This window comes from Amblyomma americanum, chromosome 6 (genome assembly GCF_052857255.1).
Source record: "Amblyomma americanum isolate KBUSLIRL-KWMA chromosome 6, ASM5285725v1, whole genome shotgun sequence".
NCBI lineage: Eukaryota > Metazoa > Arthropoda > Arachnida > Ixodida > Ixodidae > Amblyomma > Amblyomma americanum.
In genome coordinates this window covers 1252713-1271335 of record NC_135502.1, presented here as the reverse complement: position 1 = coordinate 1271335, position 18623 = coordinate 1252713, and the positions used below count along the sequence as shown (strand labels likewise).

The window sequence follows — 18623 nt, the reverse complement described above, 5'->3', positions numbered from 1 at the left end:
AGCCAGTAGAAAATCAATAACGAGACGGTCGTACTTAAGGCAGTGAGCAACAGGCCTCTACAAATCATTGCTCAGTGTTCCTGAAAATGAAATATCTCACTTTATTTTGCAGACTATTTTTCACTTTACCACGCAGTCCCCATTTCACAGCACACATTAATTCCATCAATCGGGAAGCTTGCAATAGTCCTTCCGACAGTTCTCCGTCCAGCGTTGCAGACGCAGTGACGCACTGCTGCAATTATGTGCGTTTTGTTTATGCTGTGAATGTTTTCTGTACTTGTGCAGGAAACCGGCAGGAATAAGATCGCACTTTGACAACACACGGCTTTCTTTATTGACAGAGCAGTGACAGTTCATATGTAATTTTGTCTTTTTATCATATAACACGGTGAAAAATACAGGCTCAAGAAAGAACAAATGGAACGAAATACAACGCAAGACATGATTTTAAATCTGCAGTAACAACTAGCCCAAAAATTTATTCTCACAAAAACTGTCCATTATCTGTCGTTTCGTTTGAGGCTCAAAACGATGAAACCGGCTTTCGTTACAAGTAATAACGTCCAGCAAGAAATTATCTTTTAGATATCATTGGAGAAGTTCGTAAATGCAATATTCGCCCTGAACTTTGTCGGCCTTCATCAATAGGCGTGGAACGATGCTTGCACGTTTAATTCCGGCAACCAGAGCACTGTGCCATTTTGCAGACACCATTGCTTTTTATTTCTCTTTACTCAATTGCCTTCCTTGATGATCACATCTGAGGTCACCCTGGTGGCTGTTCTAGCGGCCGTCCGAGGTTAATCCCGAATGCTCCTTCGGTCATTTTTAAATTGTAATATAATAATTCGTTTTTGGGGAAAGGAAATGGCGCAGTATCTGTCTCATATGTCGTTGGACACCTGAACATTGTCTGATCTCATATTCCAGCTGGTCCATGCGCCGCCGCCGTCAAGCTGCATGAAGGCTTTCATAAATTCCCGCCGAGATAGCGTCAAGGGTCCCGTGTCGCCGAAAAGCCGGCGTCGTTGGTCATGGGCGAAAAATGCGCTAAATAATCCCCGGAGCAGCAATCGGGATGGCCCACGTACTATCGCGATCAAAGGACTGCGGAACACGTGTTCGTGGAAAGAAGTTTACTGCCGCTCTACCCAGTTTCCTGGCGCGGTTACCAGAGGATAGATAGATCGTGCATTCCCCTCATACCGAGTCCCATTTCGGGCGGCTGGATTACGCGACTGCACCCAAATAAACTTTTTTTCTGTACATTCGCGTCCCGTAAACTTCTGATCACGATAATAAATCACGTGACCTTGCGACGTCATTGCCACCTGTCCACCGGATTATGAACAAAGTCCTCGCTGTGGTAGCTAAAGTACTGATTGGTCGCGACAGGTTGCTTAGCAAGAGCAGTTTGGGTCCCTCAAGCCCCACCGGTGGCAGAAGCTGCAATCACAGGGCAGTGGCGCATCGCTAATCCACTGCATCACTGTGCCAGGAGTAGTGTGAGGACTCCTAGTGGTCTATAACTGTAAACACGAGAATGATGAATTCCGCATATATGGAAATTAACCAACTGACGCTCTCGCGTTCTACCTTTAAGGCGGAGCGTCAAGTGCCCCTCCAGAGTTTTTTAAACGAGAATTTTATCGTAAGATGGCGAAAAGAGATGTCCTTTAATGTCATTTTGTTTAGAACACTGCTGTGCAGAGAATATAAACCGTTTATTCTAATATGGTAATTTATGGTTGCACAAGAAATGGCGCCATGTACTACTGAACTCGCACTCTTGCGCGTTATCAGACTGCCGCACAAAAAAAAAAATTTAAGAGACGATACTTTCGTGACGGGACCTAACGGAAGCCAGCCTAAATGCTTCCCTTTTGCCAGCCATGCCGCACCAGGTTAGTTAGTGATGTCAAGCATGATGAAACACCGGCCCAAGCCGCATGTATGGAAGGGGGCACGGTGAGGGGCGCGAAGGGCTAGAAATGGGACCACCCTCCCCCCCAACCACCTCCTCATAGACTAAGCAATAAATTCGCTCCTGCAAATAGCATGATAATACGAGAAGAAAAGCCACGCAAAACAGCAATTTTTAATGCGCTTCAAAATAGCACTTGAGTAAAAATAAGTGGCAAAAACTTCTAGATCCAAGTTCATGTGCTCAGCGCATTAGTCAGCGAAAACTGCTTTTGCTTTGGTTTAGCTCTGCGTATGGCCGTGGAATCTACAACGTCAGCCGTAAGAGAAGACTAGCCGACCCGTTATCTACCTCCCTCTCACTCTTACCTCTTGTACTTACCCCCCTCCCATAAACGCGCAGAAGATGATTTCCCCTTCTCTGTCCACTTCGCCACATGCCAACCGTAGCAGGTGGCAATCGAATTGAATTGTATTGAATGAACCTAAATTGAATGATATCCTATTACTTAAAATGCACCTAAACTTATCAAGTATATATAAGGCCTTACGGCTGACGCTGTGGATTCCAAGGCGGAATTCAGGGCATAAGGCTAAATGAAAACTCTAACAGCTTTCTCTGATAATTTTAATTTTCAGTTGGTTTATTTCCATACAATATATCGGGGAGATCGAGCAAAAAAGCTCCATTGGGGTGCAGCTTGAGGAGCCCCCCTTTACAAGCAACAGCACAGGAGCGATGAACGTACCATCGCTGTGGCGATTACAATGTTTTATTTTTCCCTTTCTCGCCATTTTTTCACACTACAACTCCTCAAACAACACACGGCGCTAATATAAATGCACTATAGTTAATCGGCCTTGTTTCGTCCGAAAAATATAAATTATTGAAGAGCAGCGGTGTTCACATGAAAACTTCTAAAAGCATATCCACGCATAGGCGAAAATAACGAAGCGCCGACCAAAAGGTGTTGTCAAGATGGAAGGACGTTTCGACTTCCACACGAAGTCTTGTTCACTGATGGAAAAATTTCGCACACAAAGCTTAAGTACGTTGTGCTAATCGTCGCAGGCATCTAGCGTACGAGGGCGGTAGATTGCCGATGTTACGGTTGAGCGTCTGATCTGTTGTCTTAAGCTTAAGCTTAAGCTGACTTAAGCTTTGTGTGCGAAATTTTTCCATCAGTGAACAAGACTTCCGTGTGGAAGTCGAAACGTCCTTCCATCTTGACAACACCTTTTGGTCGGCGCTTCGTTATTTTCGCCAATGTATTCACCCGACCAGACGAGATTTCGTCGAACCTTAGATTTCATATCCACGCATAACAGTGAAATTAATACAAAAATTTAAAGCATAAGAAAGCCTTATTGTACAAAGGTTCTCGCTGCACTGCATATTTACCACCGAAGACTTTGCTACCAAACATACCAGAAAATAATTTCACAGTGAGCTTAACAGCCAAAAGGCGCTTTGTAGCTCTTGAGGAGCATGTTTAGGACGGTAGACAAGAAGCAGTAACTTGTCCGCTGTAAGTTTAGGCCCTCAGAAGATTGGCCTGAGGTCTCCAGAAACCTCACGGCTGCCTTGATTGTACCTGCAACGGAGCTCACTTTGGGGAATGTTCACTTGCCTGATACACCACACTTGGTCGTGATAAGACCTGGTGACTGGTGTACCATCTCGCCGGAGTCGCCCTCGCAGAATTTTTTCTGTGGCGAAGACCTGCAACGGTAGGAAACGGCTTCTTTGTTCCCACTTTCGGGTCTCAAATACAGTATGGAATGATTGTGCCCATGAACACAAAATGAGAATTTCTGCACAAAACGAGCTCCTATAAGCGATTATGAATTGTTTTAAAAAGTTACGCAGCCTCAGGTGCTATAACTTAAACAGTGATAACCTCCTGCACTTCCCTCTGTATATTGATCTGCGGTTGTAGTGCTTGGTAGGTTTCGCGGTTGGTTACTAAAAGCAGATATGGAAGTAGTGGTGGTGGTAGCAGATTTAAGACCCGCCATTTGCATCTGAAAAAGACCCTGAGTTCTTACGCATCTTTGTCTTTCATTGAATTTTCTCAAGTTTCAATATACGTATCACTTATCATATCAAGTTTTTGAATAAACAGATTAGAATAATAGAAATGCAAAGCTCATCTCGCCATCTCACATGCAACTTCAATATTATTTTAACACTGTCTTGCTTGTTTGCTTTCTAACAATATGATAAATGCAGTTCTTTGTTCTGTTTGAGCCACCCCCTAGAACCATCCTGGCATTGTAAGGGTGGACCTTTAACCGGACTTAATATATAAACATACGCGAGGCCATAAGGGCATCATCTATTCTGCTTTAATGTGGGCGCATTCAATAATAAGTAATGTGTTTATGTCATATGCTTGAAACGAACAAGTCGCATTATATAACGCCAGCAATAAGACTGCACACAAGAAATCATCACCCTGATTAACTGGCACCGTACTATGCTCGAACAGATATGTTTAAATTTTCCTTTTTCCTCGGACAATATCGGATTGGACCGATGGTTCATGTACAGCTTCATTGCGTGATAAAATTCGTGTGAATTGGCGCTTGCTTGTTCTAATGCATTTATTATTGTTTTATATATTCTAGTGCCCCCCCTGCTTGGACCCAGGGGCCCCAGTTTGTAATAAGTAAATAAATAAATAAAGCTGCTTTTTGCGCGCACTACCAGATTTCTCATAGAAAAATGCAGTACTAAAAAGGCTAAATGGTCACACATGTTAGTCGTGCACGAGAAAAACAAAGCTTCATTCCTTTCATCCTTCAGCCTTTCGCCACAGTCATTGTAGCCTCAATGAAATATTTATAACTACAATGTTACTGTTCTAACATCACTTATCTGGCATTACCAAATGTGACCGCTTATGAGTACAGGAGGTCCGAAAAAAAGTGCTTGCAGCGCGAAAAAAAAAAGCCATTAGGGTGCTATCACAGTGTTTATCCTAATTTCTTAAGGTCTCAACGAAGCATCATGAAGGCATATTCAGTGTCAATTATACTTTTGTTAAAAGGCGACAATACTGTGGTAATTAAATGAGCCATCCAGTGATAAACAACACATATGCTTACTTTTGATGCTGAGCGGATTCCTTGAGGCCTGCAAGTCAAGGTTGGCACTGTTAAGACTCCAAGTCACATCAGATAACAGCCGCAATGAATGGGAAGATAAAAAAAAAACATTATTCAGAGCATTACATAGTCAGGAATTCACTTTCCGAACATTCAAACCAGCTGCCTGTCATGTGCATACAGTGCAGCATTGCAGCTTTCGCTTTTGCAGTGTATTACCCATAGCTTCCCGCGTATTTCTGCATGTACGGTTGTGCTCATACTTCTGCCGGCCTATTGCCGTTGCATATTATTTAAACAACTGATGACTCCAGGCTCTTTTATTAAGGAAGCCAAAAGTCAGCGAAACCGAAGAATGTTTCTATCTTTTTATGAATTTAATTTGTGGTGTTGTTCAACGAGGACTTAATAGGGCTCTAATTTTACGGCTGAAAGATAACCGATTACAAAATAGAAGAAAAACCAACAACATGCCGCCGGTGAAATCCGCTCCCACGGCCTCCGGATTTCGCGTATGGTGTTGGACAAACTGAGCTACGGCTGTCCATTGTTATTATTTCGGGGGTATTTATGTTGACTGTAATCAAACCTTGAGAGTGGCCACCAGCGGCCCCTCTTCCATAGAGTCGGAAGTAGTATATCCTGTTTCTCCGCGAATACCACATGGAATGTGGTCAGGAAGGAGAGCTGTGCGAAAAGCCTGTCTTGCTACCTATGGGATCAAGACTGCCACCTTCGTTAAGGTATTGAGTCATGTATGTCATAACCAGCCTCTCATTTCCCTACCCTCGCCTGCTCGAACAAAACGGTATGTTGTAATTAGCCGACCGTATATCGCACTTCTGTAAATAGAGCTACGACTCTCACCGCGCCGCGGTGGCTCATGTGGTTATGGCACTCAGGCTGCCGACCCGAAAGACGCGGATTCGATCCCGGCCGCGGCGGCCGAATTTCGATGGAGGCGAAATTCTAGAGGCCCGTGTGCTGCGCGATGTCAGTGCACGTTAAAGAACCCCAGGTGGTCGGAATTTCCGGAGCCCTTCACTACGGCGTCCCTCATAGCCTAAGTCGCTCTGGGACGTTAAACCCCCCTAAACCAAGCAAAACCAAACTTCACTCCTGTCAGAGTACGCGAAAAACGCCCATTCCCGAGAATTTTTGTCTCATCAGAAACAGAGCTGATTGCCATTGAAGCTGGTACCGCAATTGCTGCTTTGTTCACATAGCCGTTTCTTTCGCGGTACCACCCACAATATTTTCAACAATAAATCTAACCTGTAATGAAACAATAAAGGTTAAAACTCGTTACCCATGTCTGGCGGGAAAGAAAGCATCCGTACCTTTTCGTTTGCGCCTGTGCTTTCGGTACTTGTGCATGACGAGGCACAAAGCGGCAAAGACCAGGATCACCACGACCGCTGTGAGGAAGCCCAGGACGTGGGTGGAAACATTTGTTCCACTGGGGTCTGCGCGTCAACGAGAGCGTTACGCTTAGTCTACGAAACGGAGACCCATAGTTGGAAATTTTGCATTTCCCATTATATGCATATTGTTACATCACGTCCTCTGTCTCCCTCAAGTACACTCTTCTTGTGCGCTTACGTCTGCGTCAATATGAACAACCAACTAGCCCAGGAAACAGCCATTGTGATGTTCTATTTATTGCACACATCTTCTGTACGCCAGAGTCCACGCATCGCACACATGACGAGACCACTGGCGCGCCTTTTATACTGGCGGCGCTTTTATAGCGGGCCTCTCCATCGTTTGCCCCGACGGGGCATGGCGTCTCATGGCCTCATGGTCATGCTGAAGTGTGGGTGGAACTAACATTGCACCGATCGTGCATTATAGACCAAACAAAGCATATTTTTTTCTAACACGACCCAGGGAGCCCGTGTCCGCTAAGAATTTCAGCAATATCATTGCTGTCATTCGTCTCTCGTTTCGTCGACCATCAAGGATCGCTGTGAGAACGAGTCCGTCCACTAGCACAGTCCGCCTGATTAGGTTTTACACAGCCGTGTACCGGCTGTTCTCAACAGAACGTATTTTGGGATGTATCATGTTTTCAGCAAGCATTAAGAAGCTATAGCAACAACCTGGAGGCGGAGAGTGATGTGTGCCTACTACGTCACTGCGTATGCCTTTAGATGGAGAGCATCCAGTCCAGCAATCACCTAATCATTGGGTCATGCTGTCAATCGTTTACAAAAACGGTTAAGCTTACTGCATCCCACTGTTGTCCTGTGCCACTGGGCTCACTTTTTATTGTCGTCGCTTACCAGTGGTGGCTGCCGTTTCGGCGGCACCTGGTGGCACCCGCAGTGCGAACCGAATCTCTGCGGCGCCGCTGACGCCGTGGCAGTTGGCGGCGTAGACTCGCACGAGAATGGTGCCACCCAGAGGAAGCCCAGAAAAGTCGAATTCGGGCCATCTGGAGGCGGTCGCGTTTCCCAACAGCAGCGAAGGAGCCACGAGCAGCTCGGCGAAGAATGTCACCGGCAGCCCACCGGAGGAACCAGGCACACATTTGACGGTGACGCTGTCGCCGCTCTTGCGGCTGGCACTGCAGTTGTGGGGGTTTGCCGGGGGAGCTGAACGAATGGGGAGAGAAAAATAGCCTGCGTGAAATTAAGACTGCCTTGCTTCTAAGGAGGGAGTGGGGACAGGGTTTCCCCAGGAATCCAATTTATAGAGGAGGCGAGGGGGGTGTTCGGGATAGGTACGGCAAAGCTGTCGCGAGTCATCATCATCATCAGCTTGACTACGCCCACTGCAGAGCAAAAGCCTCTCCACCCATGTCTCTCCAATTAACCCTGTCCTTTACCGGCTGCGCACCCCGTATGCCCGCAAACTTCTTAATCTCATCCGCCCATCTAACTTTCTGCCGCCCCTGCTAATTAAGTTTGCCTTCTCTTGGAATTTACTCTTTTACCCTTAATGGCCAGCGGTTATCTTGCCTTCGTATCACATGCCCTACCCAAGCCCATTTCTTCATCTTGATTTCAACTAGGGTGCCATTAAATCTCATTTGTTCCCTTACCCACTCCGCCCGCTCCCGATCTCGTAACGTTTGCACCTATCATTTTTATTTCCATAGCTCGCTGCATTGTCCTTAACTTAAGCTGTGCCCTTTTCGTTAGCCTCCACGTTTATGGACCATAGGTAACAACAGTAGTGAGCGGGCACAAATATCTCGGGGTTTATTTTTCATCTAAGCACATTTGGACTAAGCGTGCTTAATATATATCAGCAGGAGCTTGCAGAATGCTGAATTTAATGAAATGTAATTACCGAAAAGCACCTCCCAAAATTAGAGTGCTACTTTACTAACGTGGATCTATATTGGAGTACGCCGGTGTGGTTCGGGACCCACAAACTAAGGTTCTTTCATACATGCTTGAAAGGGAACAAAACTGTGCAGCTCGATTGGTGTATGATAATTATAAGTTTACGTCTAGTGTTACATTACTTAAGTATGGGTTGGGGTGAAAGATAAAGCATGCGCAGAATAAATATTGCGCTTATAAATGCTCTTCGGAATATATTTCGGCATTGTTAAAGTAGACAAGGAAACTTACGTTTTGCCTTCACATTTTGCGTCTAAGATGCGTGTTCGCCAATTGAAAATGAGGAAGTTTCATTGCCGGATCAATGTATTTCATTCTTTATTTTTTCTGCACACCATCAGCAAAATGGAATAAACTACCGCATACAGATACTGAATCCAAGAGTGAGATACTGTTTCGGGCTCTGTTGTCAGATGTATAACAGCTTGCGTGGTGCATTTTTTTTGTTGCTATTCATTAATTCCCTTGTTGGTTTCATATTTGTTTCTTTATTATTATGTTATTATATTTCTCTTGCCTTCATTTCTTTAAATCGGCCTCATGCAAACGTATGTATTATTTCTCCCCTGCAATAATGCCATTGGGCGCTGCAGGCATTCTAAATAAATAAATACAAATAAAAAAGAATCAATACATATATTTAATTTATTTTATTTTTGTCGATGTGTTGTCCAGGCCTAGCAGCGTTTATAACTGCAACGCAAATGACAAGAAAGCTCCCTGATGTGTATAAAAATCGTAACGCATTAAGCGGGTGCCGTCAGAAAAACATAAATAGCTTATCTTCTAGGCCCCCGAAACGCTGGCGAAGCATATGCAGCCACAGTCCACAAACCAGAAGCAGACCCACATGATAGTCTAACGTTCGACTGAATACCGTCTGGTCAGGATGAAGCATAATAACAGGGTGAAGTTTGGGTCACTGACCAAGTCAAAAACAAACGAAAATGACGTTTCGGGTCCCGTACGGGACCCTTGTTCACTAATGACAGCTTGTTGGCCAAATTGATGGCGAATATTCACGTAGTCTAACGTTCGACAGAATACCGTCTGGTCAGGATGAAGCATAATTACAGGGTGAAGTTTGGGTCACTGACCAAGTCAAAAACCAACAAAAATGACGTTTCGGGTCCCGTATGGGACCCTTGTTCACTAATGACAGCTTGTTGGCCAAATTGATGGCGAATATTCACGTAGTCTAACGTTCGACGGAATACCGTCTGGTCAGGATGAAGCATAATAACAGGGTGAAGTTTGGGTCACTGACCAAGTCAAAAACAAACGAAAATGACGTTTCGGGTCCCGTACATTTTCGTTTGTTTTTGACTTGGTCAGTGACCCAAACTTCACCCTGTTATTAGACCCTCATGATCTATACTATCCATAATCCCTGGGACTATGAGAAGAAACAAGATTGCTTATCCTGAAAGTAAACGACCAAATCTAAACAGCGATGTGTAGTCGAAGTTAAGGCATGTTTGGCGGCCATAATAAGAGCGAACTAGTACGGCTGTAACTCTCATCGCTGGCTGAAATTTATTTTTATTTCTCACAGCAGTGACTCCCGTAATATGACCCCTGCAACCGCCATAAGCAGGAATTACGAACAGAGCTATCAGCTCGGGTTCTCAGCCTCCGAGATGCTGACATTTGGGAGCACGTAGGAGCGAGCTTTGCCTTCTGCGCGCATGTTTTTTCGCTTACTTTTGAAATGATTTCCGGACACGGTCCGCAATGGCCAAACGTAGAATTCTGAGCGACCACCGACGTCTGTCGCAGTGCGCACACGACGCGTCAGCCATATTCAATTAAACTGGCAGGACACTAGTCTAATATTGTACTAAAACGCGATAGAAAAAAAAAACTACCAGCTCCCTCCGAAAAGCAGCACGCGTCCAGCATCGCGTAAGGATAGTAAGCGATTCTGGAACGTCGATCGTTGAGCTAAATGTGGTTGCTTCTCAGAGTGCACCGTTGATGTGCGTCGCAAAAGTGGAAGTAGTGCTTTTCAAGGAAGCAGTGCTAACGTGCGAGCGAACTTTAATTTTGAGATCGGCGCGCGTAAAGATCGAGGCCCCGAGTGAGCCCGGCAGAGCGCAGCAGCAGGCACGACTCGGAAGGTGCACGGCTCCCGCTGCCTGCCCACTCCGTTGGACGCCCAGCAGAGGAGCAGGCCGTACTCTAGCTTTCTGCCGGCCCGAGCGAGTGCCCTGGTGCCGTTCACCGCGAGGCTGTCGATGGGACCCACGCGCCTGGAGGTGTTGGCCACCCACTCGAAGTGCAACTCGACGCTGGGGTTGGCGCGCACCTCGCAAACGACTCGCAGTTCGGGAGACGCCGCGTACTCGTTCCGCTGGCCCTCCGCGCACTCGGGCGCGACTGCATGCGCAGAAACCACAAGAGGAGGGAAAGTTGATTTTGGAGTGCATAGATGGCGCTAAGCCTCGGGAGCACAGCCTAGATTTGCGATCACTGTGCTGATAAAAAACGAAGAATGATTCAGTTCATTTTGAGCTCTGGAAACGCACAAGCCCCACACGGTAACTGGGTTTAAAAAACGCGCCGAAGCAAAATACTAGGCATAATGAAAGTAGAAGATGTGAGAACTCATGTTTGCGAACAATTTATCAGCGATACGCGTCACGACATTAGAGCGTGCACCCACTGGCTACCCATTCACCAGCTGACCCCACGTGACCCACATCCGCCCACCTAAACCGTCCAAAGGAATTTTGTTCCGTGCGTGAAACCCGCGCTTAGAGCGAGTTCTACCAAAGCGGCGAGCAGAGCTGCAGGTCATACAGCGGCTGCCGCAGCCTTCGCCACCAGACTCCTGAGCATGACTCCCACTGATGCAGCGTGGCATTATGAATGTTGGGTACTGCCGTAAATTTTTTGGCAGGCCCATGTAGTGTAGCCCTTTCTCCGCATGCTGGACAACTTCCTACATAGCGGTTGGGTGCATTTTACTGAGCATATGTAGGCATCGGTACGTGCCCGTTTGGCGCCAAATTATAGCTTAGTTAATTTACATTGGGGACGTGGGTAGTCTCTCCTAGCCTTCTTGGGGCAAAATATCGCCATGCGACTGAGGTACCGGCCCGAGTACCAACGCGGCGACCTCCGCTCTGCTAGTGTGACCTCGAGAAATGGCATCAGCCGCGTGGTTTCTGGCCGGGCCGGCGTGTCCTGGGGCCATATTGTTTGGTGTTTTGTCACGGGGCTCTTTCCCACTCGCTCGTGAGGGGTGCACAGGGGGCCGTTCAGGCAGCTGCGACACAACGCTCGGGCGTCAGCGACGATTATTAACAACTCTCCTCTTGTGTTATTTTCATATATCGTGAAAGAAATTGCAGCCTCCTCGGCTTCAGTCGAGCAATCTCCTTGCGACCAAAGTCAGTCACCCTCGCAGCCGTCGCCAATTTCATCCAGCAACAGGCACTGTGTACTGTAATCACGTAAGGCTAGCCCAGCTGCGATTGTGCAGATTCCTGGCGCCTGCCACCCTCCTGCATTTCTGCAGTTCCGGATGCACACGCCGGGGAATCGGAAGAACTGCGCACTATGCCCTGATGTTGTCCGACGCGTTGACTGTCTCCTTGTTTCTTCTGATGCTGTCTCTATTCGGGTCTTCGGTACGAGCCCCGATTGTACAGCCTCCTCTATCAGTACCTCACCCGACCTTTAATCAAGCAAGTAGAGGTCATGCTCCGCAAGGCTTACAAGATCGCCCTTGGCCTACTCAAGCGGACGCCTAGCAGAAAGCTGATAGAGGTGGGGGTGTCCAACAGCTACCTAGAACTTCCAGAAGCCCAGCTCACCTCACAGAAAGAGAGTCTGTTTGGCCGCCACCGCCAGAGCCCGCGCATAGAGTAACATTATTATTAGAGTAAAAGCAACAGACTAATCATTATCATCATCAGCAGCAGCAGCCTGACTAAACCCACTGCAGGGCAAAGGCCTCTCCCATTTCTCTTCAATTAACCCTGTCGTTTGCCAGCTACACCCACCCTATGCCTGCAAACTTCTTAATCTTTATTCCACCCCCAAAATTTCTACCGCCCCCTGCTACGCTTGCCTTGTCTAAGAATTCACTCCGTTACTCTTAAGGACAAGCTGTCATCTTGCCTTCGCATCACATGCCCTGCCCAAGCCCATTTTTTTTCTCGATTTCGACTAGGAGTTTTTAACCCGCGCTTGTTCCCTCACCTACTCTGCCCGCTTCCGATCTGTTAACGTTACACCTATCATTTTTCTATCCATGGCTCTCTTTACGTTGTCCTTAATTTAAGCTAAACACTTTTCGTTAGCCTCAAGGTTCCTGCCCCGTAGGTGAGTACCGGTGAGATACAGCTGTTGTATACTTTTCACTTGAGAGATATTGGTGAACTGTCATTCATGATCTGAGAGAACCTGCCATATGCGCTCCACCCCATTCTCCCTCTCATGATCTGGATCAGCTATCACTACCTGCCATAAGTAGACGTATTCTTTTACCACTTCCAGCCCATCGCTACCAATTGTGAACTGCTGTTCCCTTGTTAGACTGTTGAGCATTACATTGGTTTTCTGCATGTTAATTTTTAGACCCACTGTTTTGCTCTGCCTGTCTCTCATTGATCATGATTTGCAATTCACCTCCTGAGTGACTCAGCCAGCCAATGTCATCAGCGAATCCCATATTATTTAGGTATTCTACATTAACTCTTATCTCCAACTGTACCCAATTTAGTCCTCGGAATACCTCCTGTAAACATGTGATGAATAGCATTGGCGAGGTCATGTCTCTTTTCCTGGCGCCCTTCCTTATTAGAGTATTAGTGCTGACCTTTTGGAGGACTATGGTAGCTGTGAAGTTATTAGATATATCTTGCAGTATTTTGACACACGTGTCTTCTACACTATGATTCCGCAACGCCTGTATGACTGCTGAGATTTCCACTGAGTCGAATGCTTTCTCGTAATCGGTGAAGGCTATATACAGGGGTTGGTTATATTCCGCGCATTTCTCGGTCACATGAATGGTAGTGTAAATATCATCTATTGTGGAATGTTCTTTACGATAGCCTTCCTGATCATTTTGTGGCATAATTAAAGTGTACCGATGCCCTGACTTTATTAGCGATTAACGGACAGTGAGCTGATCGGTCTGCAATTCTTCAAGTCCTTGGCGTCTCCTTTCTTATAAATTAAGATAATATTTGCGTTATTCCAAGCTCTTGGTACCGTCGAGATCATAAGGCATTGAGTATCCAGGATTGCTAGTGTTTCTAGCCCAATCTCCCCTTTCGTTCCTCAACGGATCTACCGTTATCTGATCCCCTCCAGCTGCTTTTCCCCTTTTCATTGCTCTTAATGCTTTCTTTAATTCCTCTTTCTTTACTGGCGTGATGACGCATTGCTGTGCCTACTGTCTCTCTCATTAACGTTCTGATCACATTTGCTGCTGTATAGATTTGTGCAGAACTCTTCGGCTACTTTAACTATCTTATCCCTATTGCTAATGACATAGCCGTCCTTATCTGGCAACGCATACATCTGGTTTTTACCTATGCCTAGTTTCCTCTTCAACGCTTTTAGGCTACCTCCCTTTTTTAGAGCATGCTCGATTCTCTCCATATTGAACTTCTTTATGCCCCCCCCCCCCCCCCGCCCTTGCGCTTATTTATTAACTCTCTGCAGGTTTAGATGCCAGCTGCTTGTGCAGAATTGAGGCATCAGATGTCTGATCGTCCAGACATTTTTTTTTAGCTGTCACAGGACCTTGAGGAAGCAAGAACGGCATTCTCGGCGCACAGGCGCTAAGCGTGACACCAGTCGCCTCATTTTAGGACTATTGAGGAGAACACGTGATTCCGACCGCCACTTCCACCAGTTTAGTGTCGACCGGCCTGGCGATGACACAGCTCGGCGTTGCAGTTACGCCTCATGCCCCTCATGCGCCTCATGCCCGACGTTTTTCACATCCATGCATGTTCTTGAAATTTGGATAACCAAACTATCTGCACTCCGTCTTAGCCTCTTTAGTTTACTTCAGTTTGCTTTCTTTCATTTATACTGACGGCGCAGGTAACTGATTTTGAAAAGTTATGCATAAAATGCAGTATATGGCAATTCCCTTTGAACAAGCCTGCAACACGAGTACAACGCGAAGTTTATCTTACTAGCCCTCTGGCGCACAAAGTCTCCTCAGGTTACTACAAGCAAGATGTCAACACTCACAGAGGACAGATAAGAGGAGCTGGTTGCTGTAGCCCTCGCCCAGGCGGTTGGAAGCGAGGCATTCGTATAGCCCGGTCTGCGTCCTGGTCACATTGGCTAGATGCAGCGCTTCGTCACGCCAGTCAAACAATCGGCCGTCGTGCCGCCACCATACAGCTGCCACGGCAGGATTGGCGCTCCATTCACAGCGTAGGGTGACATTGTCACCCTCGCGTGGACGCCGCTCAGATGTGGTGAGCGACAGCTGAGGCGGATCTGCAAGACCGCGCAGTCAGGTAAAGGTCAGTCTGACTAAATATGATTGCATCGATCATTCAGCCCACCTGCCAAGATCATTCTAAATCACCTAATGGAGGTGTGCTGTTCCCTTTCAGCTTAGAAACAGACGGAAGTCATAAATTAATTCGCAACATCCTGGAAAAAAAAGATAAGGTGATCTGCTATATTGACCGGGATTCAATTCCGTAGCTAAGGTTGATTCTCAAGATGACGAAAAGGGGGCAAGGAAAAGGAAGGCACAAGAAAACAACGGAAAAGGCGGCCCCCTTGTCATTGTGCCTTTTGAGCCGTCCTCAGAATCAACCTTAGCTACGAAATAACTAGTCCAAATCAAAGTACTTCTTCAATTCTGTAAGAATAGTAGCCAGCACGGCAGGCAGTACTGGGGCAGCGAGAGAACAAACGTCACCCGAGCGGAAATCAGTCGCGTAGAAAAGCGCCTTCACGCCTTCTTTGAAACTTCTTACAGGACTCGGGTTTGGACTCCGGATGGTGATAGCAGGAGTTGACTATTGACCGTTGTAGGTGATTGTGTTAACAGCCATGCACATCAGTCAGATGTCAGGTATGTGCCTGCTTTATAGACCATATTTAGCATTTAGGTATCGCTACGGTGGGCAGTTGCCGGCAGAATCCGCAAGGCGAACCCCTATAGTAGCTGCAACAACCTCAACCTCATAAACGTCACCCGACGAGCGCTCTTTTATCGGCCTTCATCTTCCTCGCTGCTGACCAATCGCGCGCAGAATCAACATTCTCGTCAAGTGTATGTTTCTCTGTCCTACTGCAACCGTTCCTTCAAGTTCTTGGCCAAGATCATGAATAAGGATGACTTCTCCCGCGTCGTCTCATTCCTTCACAAGCCGTCATTCTTGGACTAAGTGCATCGGCTCAAATGAGGGACCTGCTGTCGGTGGAACTAAGGAACGGCACACTCTTTTTTGAACTGAAAGTATGAAGAAATACCATCCAGAAGAGGACGAATACGGGCTGGTTGGTACATTTTTGAATAAGTAGATCATGCAGCGCTGAGCCCGACGACGTGATCCTGACGAGCTGCTTGTGCAAAGTTATGGAGATGATTGCAGCCGGTCTTCATTGGTGGTGTAACGAGGCTGGGAACTTCTCGGAGTACATGCACGACTGCCTTTCGTAGGCGTCGATGCACAATGGACGTGACCATGAAGACTGTGACATGTGCGGAGCATAAGCGAAGTCGCGGTATTGTCACCGTTCCAGTATTTCAGATATTAAACGGGCATTTGGCACTGTCAGCCTTGTTTATTAAGCACACCTTAGACATCGGTGCGAGTGGAAGGCCGCTGCGATGGATTGCAAAGTTTCTGAGTGAGAGAAAAATTTTCCTGCAGACAGCTAAAGGGAATCCATGATTTGGGCCAGCATGAACTTTGGGACACAAACGAAGAGAGACACGTGGAACACAGAACACACTGCTGACTAACAACTTTAATGAAAAGGCGCGGAACGCGCGGAAATATATACAGTGGTAAAGGTGGAGAGAAGGATGGAGAGAAGGCAAAGCGCATGGCGGAAGAAGGCCGCACCTTCAGCGCCTTTCAACACCTTTTAGCACTAGCCAAGCACTCAACGGAGCTCCTATGGACTAGAAGGTACATCCCTGTCCTAAAGCAGGGTAGACCGAAGAACACACCTCCCAACCAAGGCAAGATCCCCGTAGTAACCCTCGGGGAAGTTCAACTCACTTCCAAGTCAAGACAGGTATTGGAAAATGGCCCAGAATACGCAGTTCAGCCTCGGCTGGACAGAGTCGACAAGGTAGCAATTGTTCGGCGCAGTGCGGGAAAAGCTCCGACGGAAGAAGCGCCACGGATCATCAGCGAAAGCCTGGACAGCATTTCCCGGGAAAAGGCCAACGTCATGCCTCAGGTGGGATTCCGTTCCACGGCACTAGAACTTCGCCGCAAGAACCTCAAGCTTTGTATCTCTGACAAAGAGGGAGGTTTCGTCGTTTCTGACCTCCGGACATACCAAGTGAAGGTCAACGAAGACATGGAAAAAAACTTTCGGCCTGTAAACCTCAAGAAGGTCAAAGAAGCAAAAAGGAAAGCCCTCTCCATTCCAGACAGGGAAGGCCTCAGCAGTTTATGCGCGAAAATCAAAGGAACAAAGAATGCAGAGCTTGCGGTTTTTTTCACTGCAAAAACGCACAAAGACTGCGTTCCTTTTCGTGCCATAATTTCTGAGAGGGCCACTTGGCAGATCACTCTATCTGATTTCCTGGCAAAGCAGCTGAAACGTCTGCGGCTCGATGATCCTTACAGGATCCCAAACTCGCTCGCCTTGACCGCCTTTCTTAAAGAAAAAAGCAGTCAGATATTGTACAGCTTTTCCATCGACATCCAAGAAATGTACTATGCCATTCCTCATCGGGAACTCATGTCGGTTTTGCTATCCACCATCGAAGAAGACGGTGCTGTTTCCTTTCAAAATTCAGCCGGCATTTCAACGGACACTTTCCTTGAACTGTTGACGGTGTACCTTGATTCGCCAGTTGTAGCCCACAATCAAAAACACTACGTACAGAAGAGCGGTATCTGCATTGGATCGAAGGTGGCACCATACCTTTCCGAACTTTACCTTGCATCGTACGCGGCTATCCGGGGACCACAATCTTTCGGTACGTGGACGACTTTCTAATCTCTTGCTCAATAAGTGCTCATGAAGCCGCCGAGTGAAACTTTGCAGGACGAATGCTAACTTTATTTGAAGAAATCATGCCCGAATTCACTTTCACCCATGAACTCCCCGAGGGGAACCAAATTAGGTTTTTGGATCTCCGGCTTCTGCTCGAAGAAGGACATGCGTGCTGGCGCTATGAACCTCGCAGCAACAAAGGTTTCCTTCCCCGTGAGTCAGCTCATTCTAAGACCGTCAAGAGGGCAATTGCGAAAGGGGCCCTGAGGTCAGCGCTTGAAAAATCATGCCCGCACCAAATGGGCCCCAGCTTTTCGAAGCAGATCACTAGATTAAGAGCAGCTGGTTACCCCCAAGAAATGCTGATCACGGTAAGCGAGGAGCTGCTTCACCGCTTGCCTCGCAAGGAATCTGCAACCACGGGGGAAGAAACGTGGACCAGCAAGAACATCGTTGTTGCACCCTACGTTCACGGCTTTACTCACAACCTCAAAAAGATCGCCGCAAAACATGCTGTCAAGGTGGTTTGCTCTGCACCCAACAAAGCATACAAGATGTGCCGCCAAGTTAACAACGAAGAGTGAAGGATGAGGTGCGCAGTAAACCACCAGACAAGATACGCAGATTGCGACGAAGGTGTAATTTATCATTTCCCTGTCGCATGCGGTAAATGTTATATTGGACAGACAGGCAGGTGCGTCAATGAAAGAGCTAGAGAACACGCAAATTCATTAGGAGCAACTGCCACATCAGGTTTCCTGGCTCTTCATTGCCGCCAGCCTAAGCACCCATGCACGGCCAACCTCGACAACATCTTGATCCTTGGAAGAAAAAAAGATAGGCTGGCCAGGGAAATCATCGAAGCTGTAGCCATCCACAAGAAAGGGAAGGACTGCGTAAGCACCCCGTCAATTGCACTTTCAACCAAAGAAAAAACGCTCCTCCATGATGTTTGCCATGTCCCATGAACCGGCCAAATTATACGCCCGTCCTGTTCGGCACCGTTTTTTGTGCTTTTTGTTTTTTTATCTCCCACATCATGTTTTAGGTTTTTAT

General features: G+C 47.0%; 2 protein-coding genes across 2 annotated transcripts in view; one reads left to right on the top strand and one right to left on the bottom strand.

The window, feature by feature from the left end:
- The window catches only part of LOC144094440 (uncharacterized), a 149579-nt gene that overhangs the window by 28666 nt on the left and 102290 nt on the right, over positions 1-18623 (top strand). The window lies entirely within an intron of this gene.
- LOC144136181 (nephrin-like) overlaps positions 3550-18623 on the bottom strand; it is a 69350-nt gene continuing 54276 nt past the window's right edge. The window contains exons 6-10 of the mRNA XM_077668250.1: positions 14613-14867; positions 7323-7634; positions 6378-6503; positions 5038-5065; positions 3550-3649 (exon numbers count right to left, since the gene is read on the bottom strand). Coding sequence (XP_077524376.1) covers positions 3550-3649; positions 5038-5065; positions 6378-6503; positions 7323-7634; positions 14613-14867 — 821 coding nt within the window. The remainder of the gene's footprint in view (positions 3650-5037; positions 5066-6377; positions 6504-7322; positions 7635-14612; positions 14868-18623) is intronic.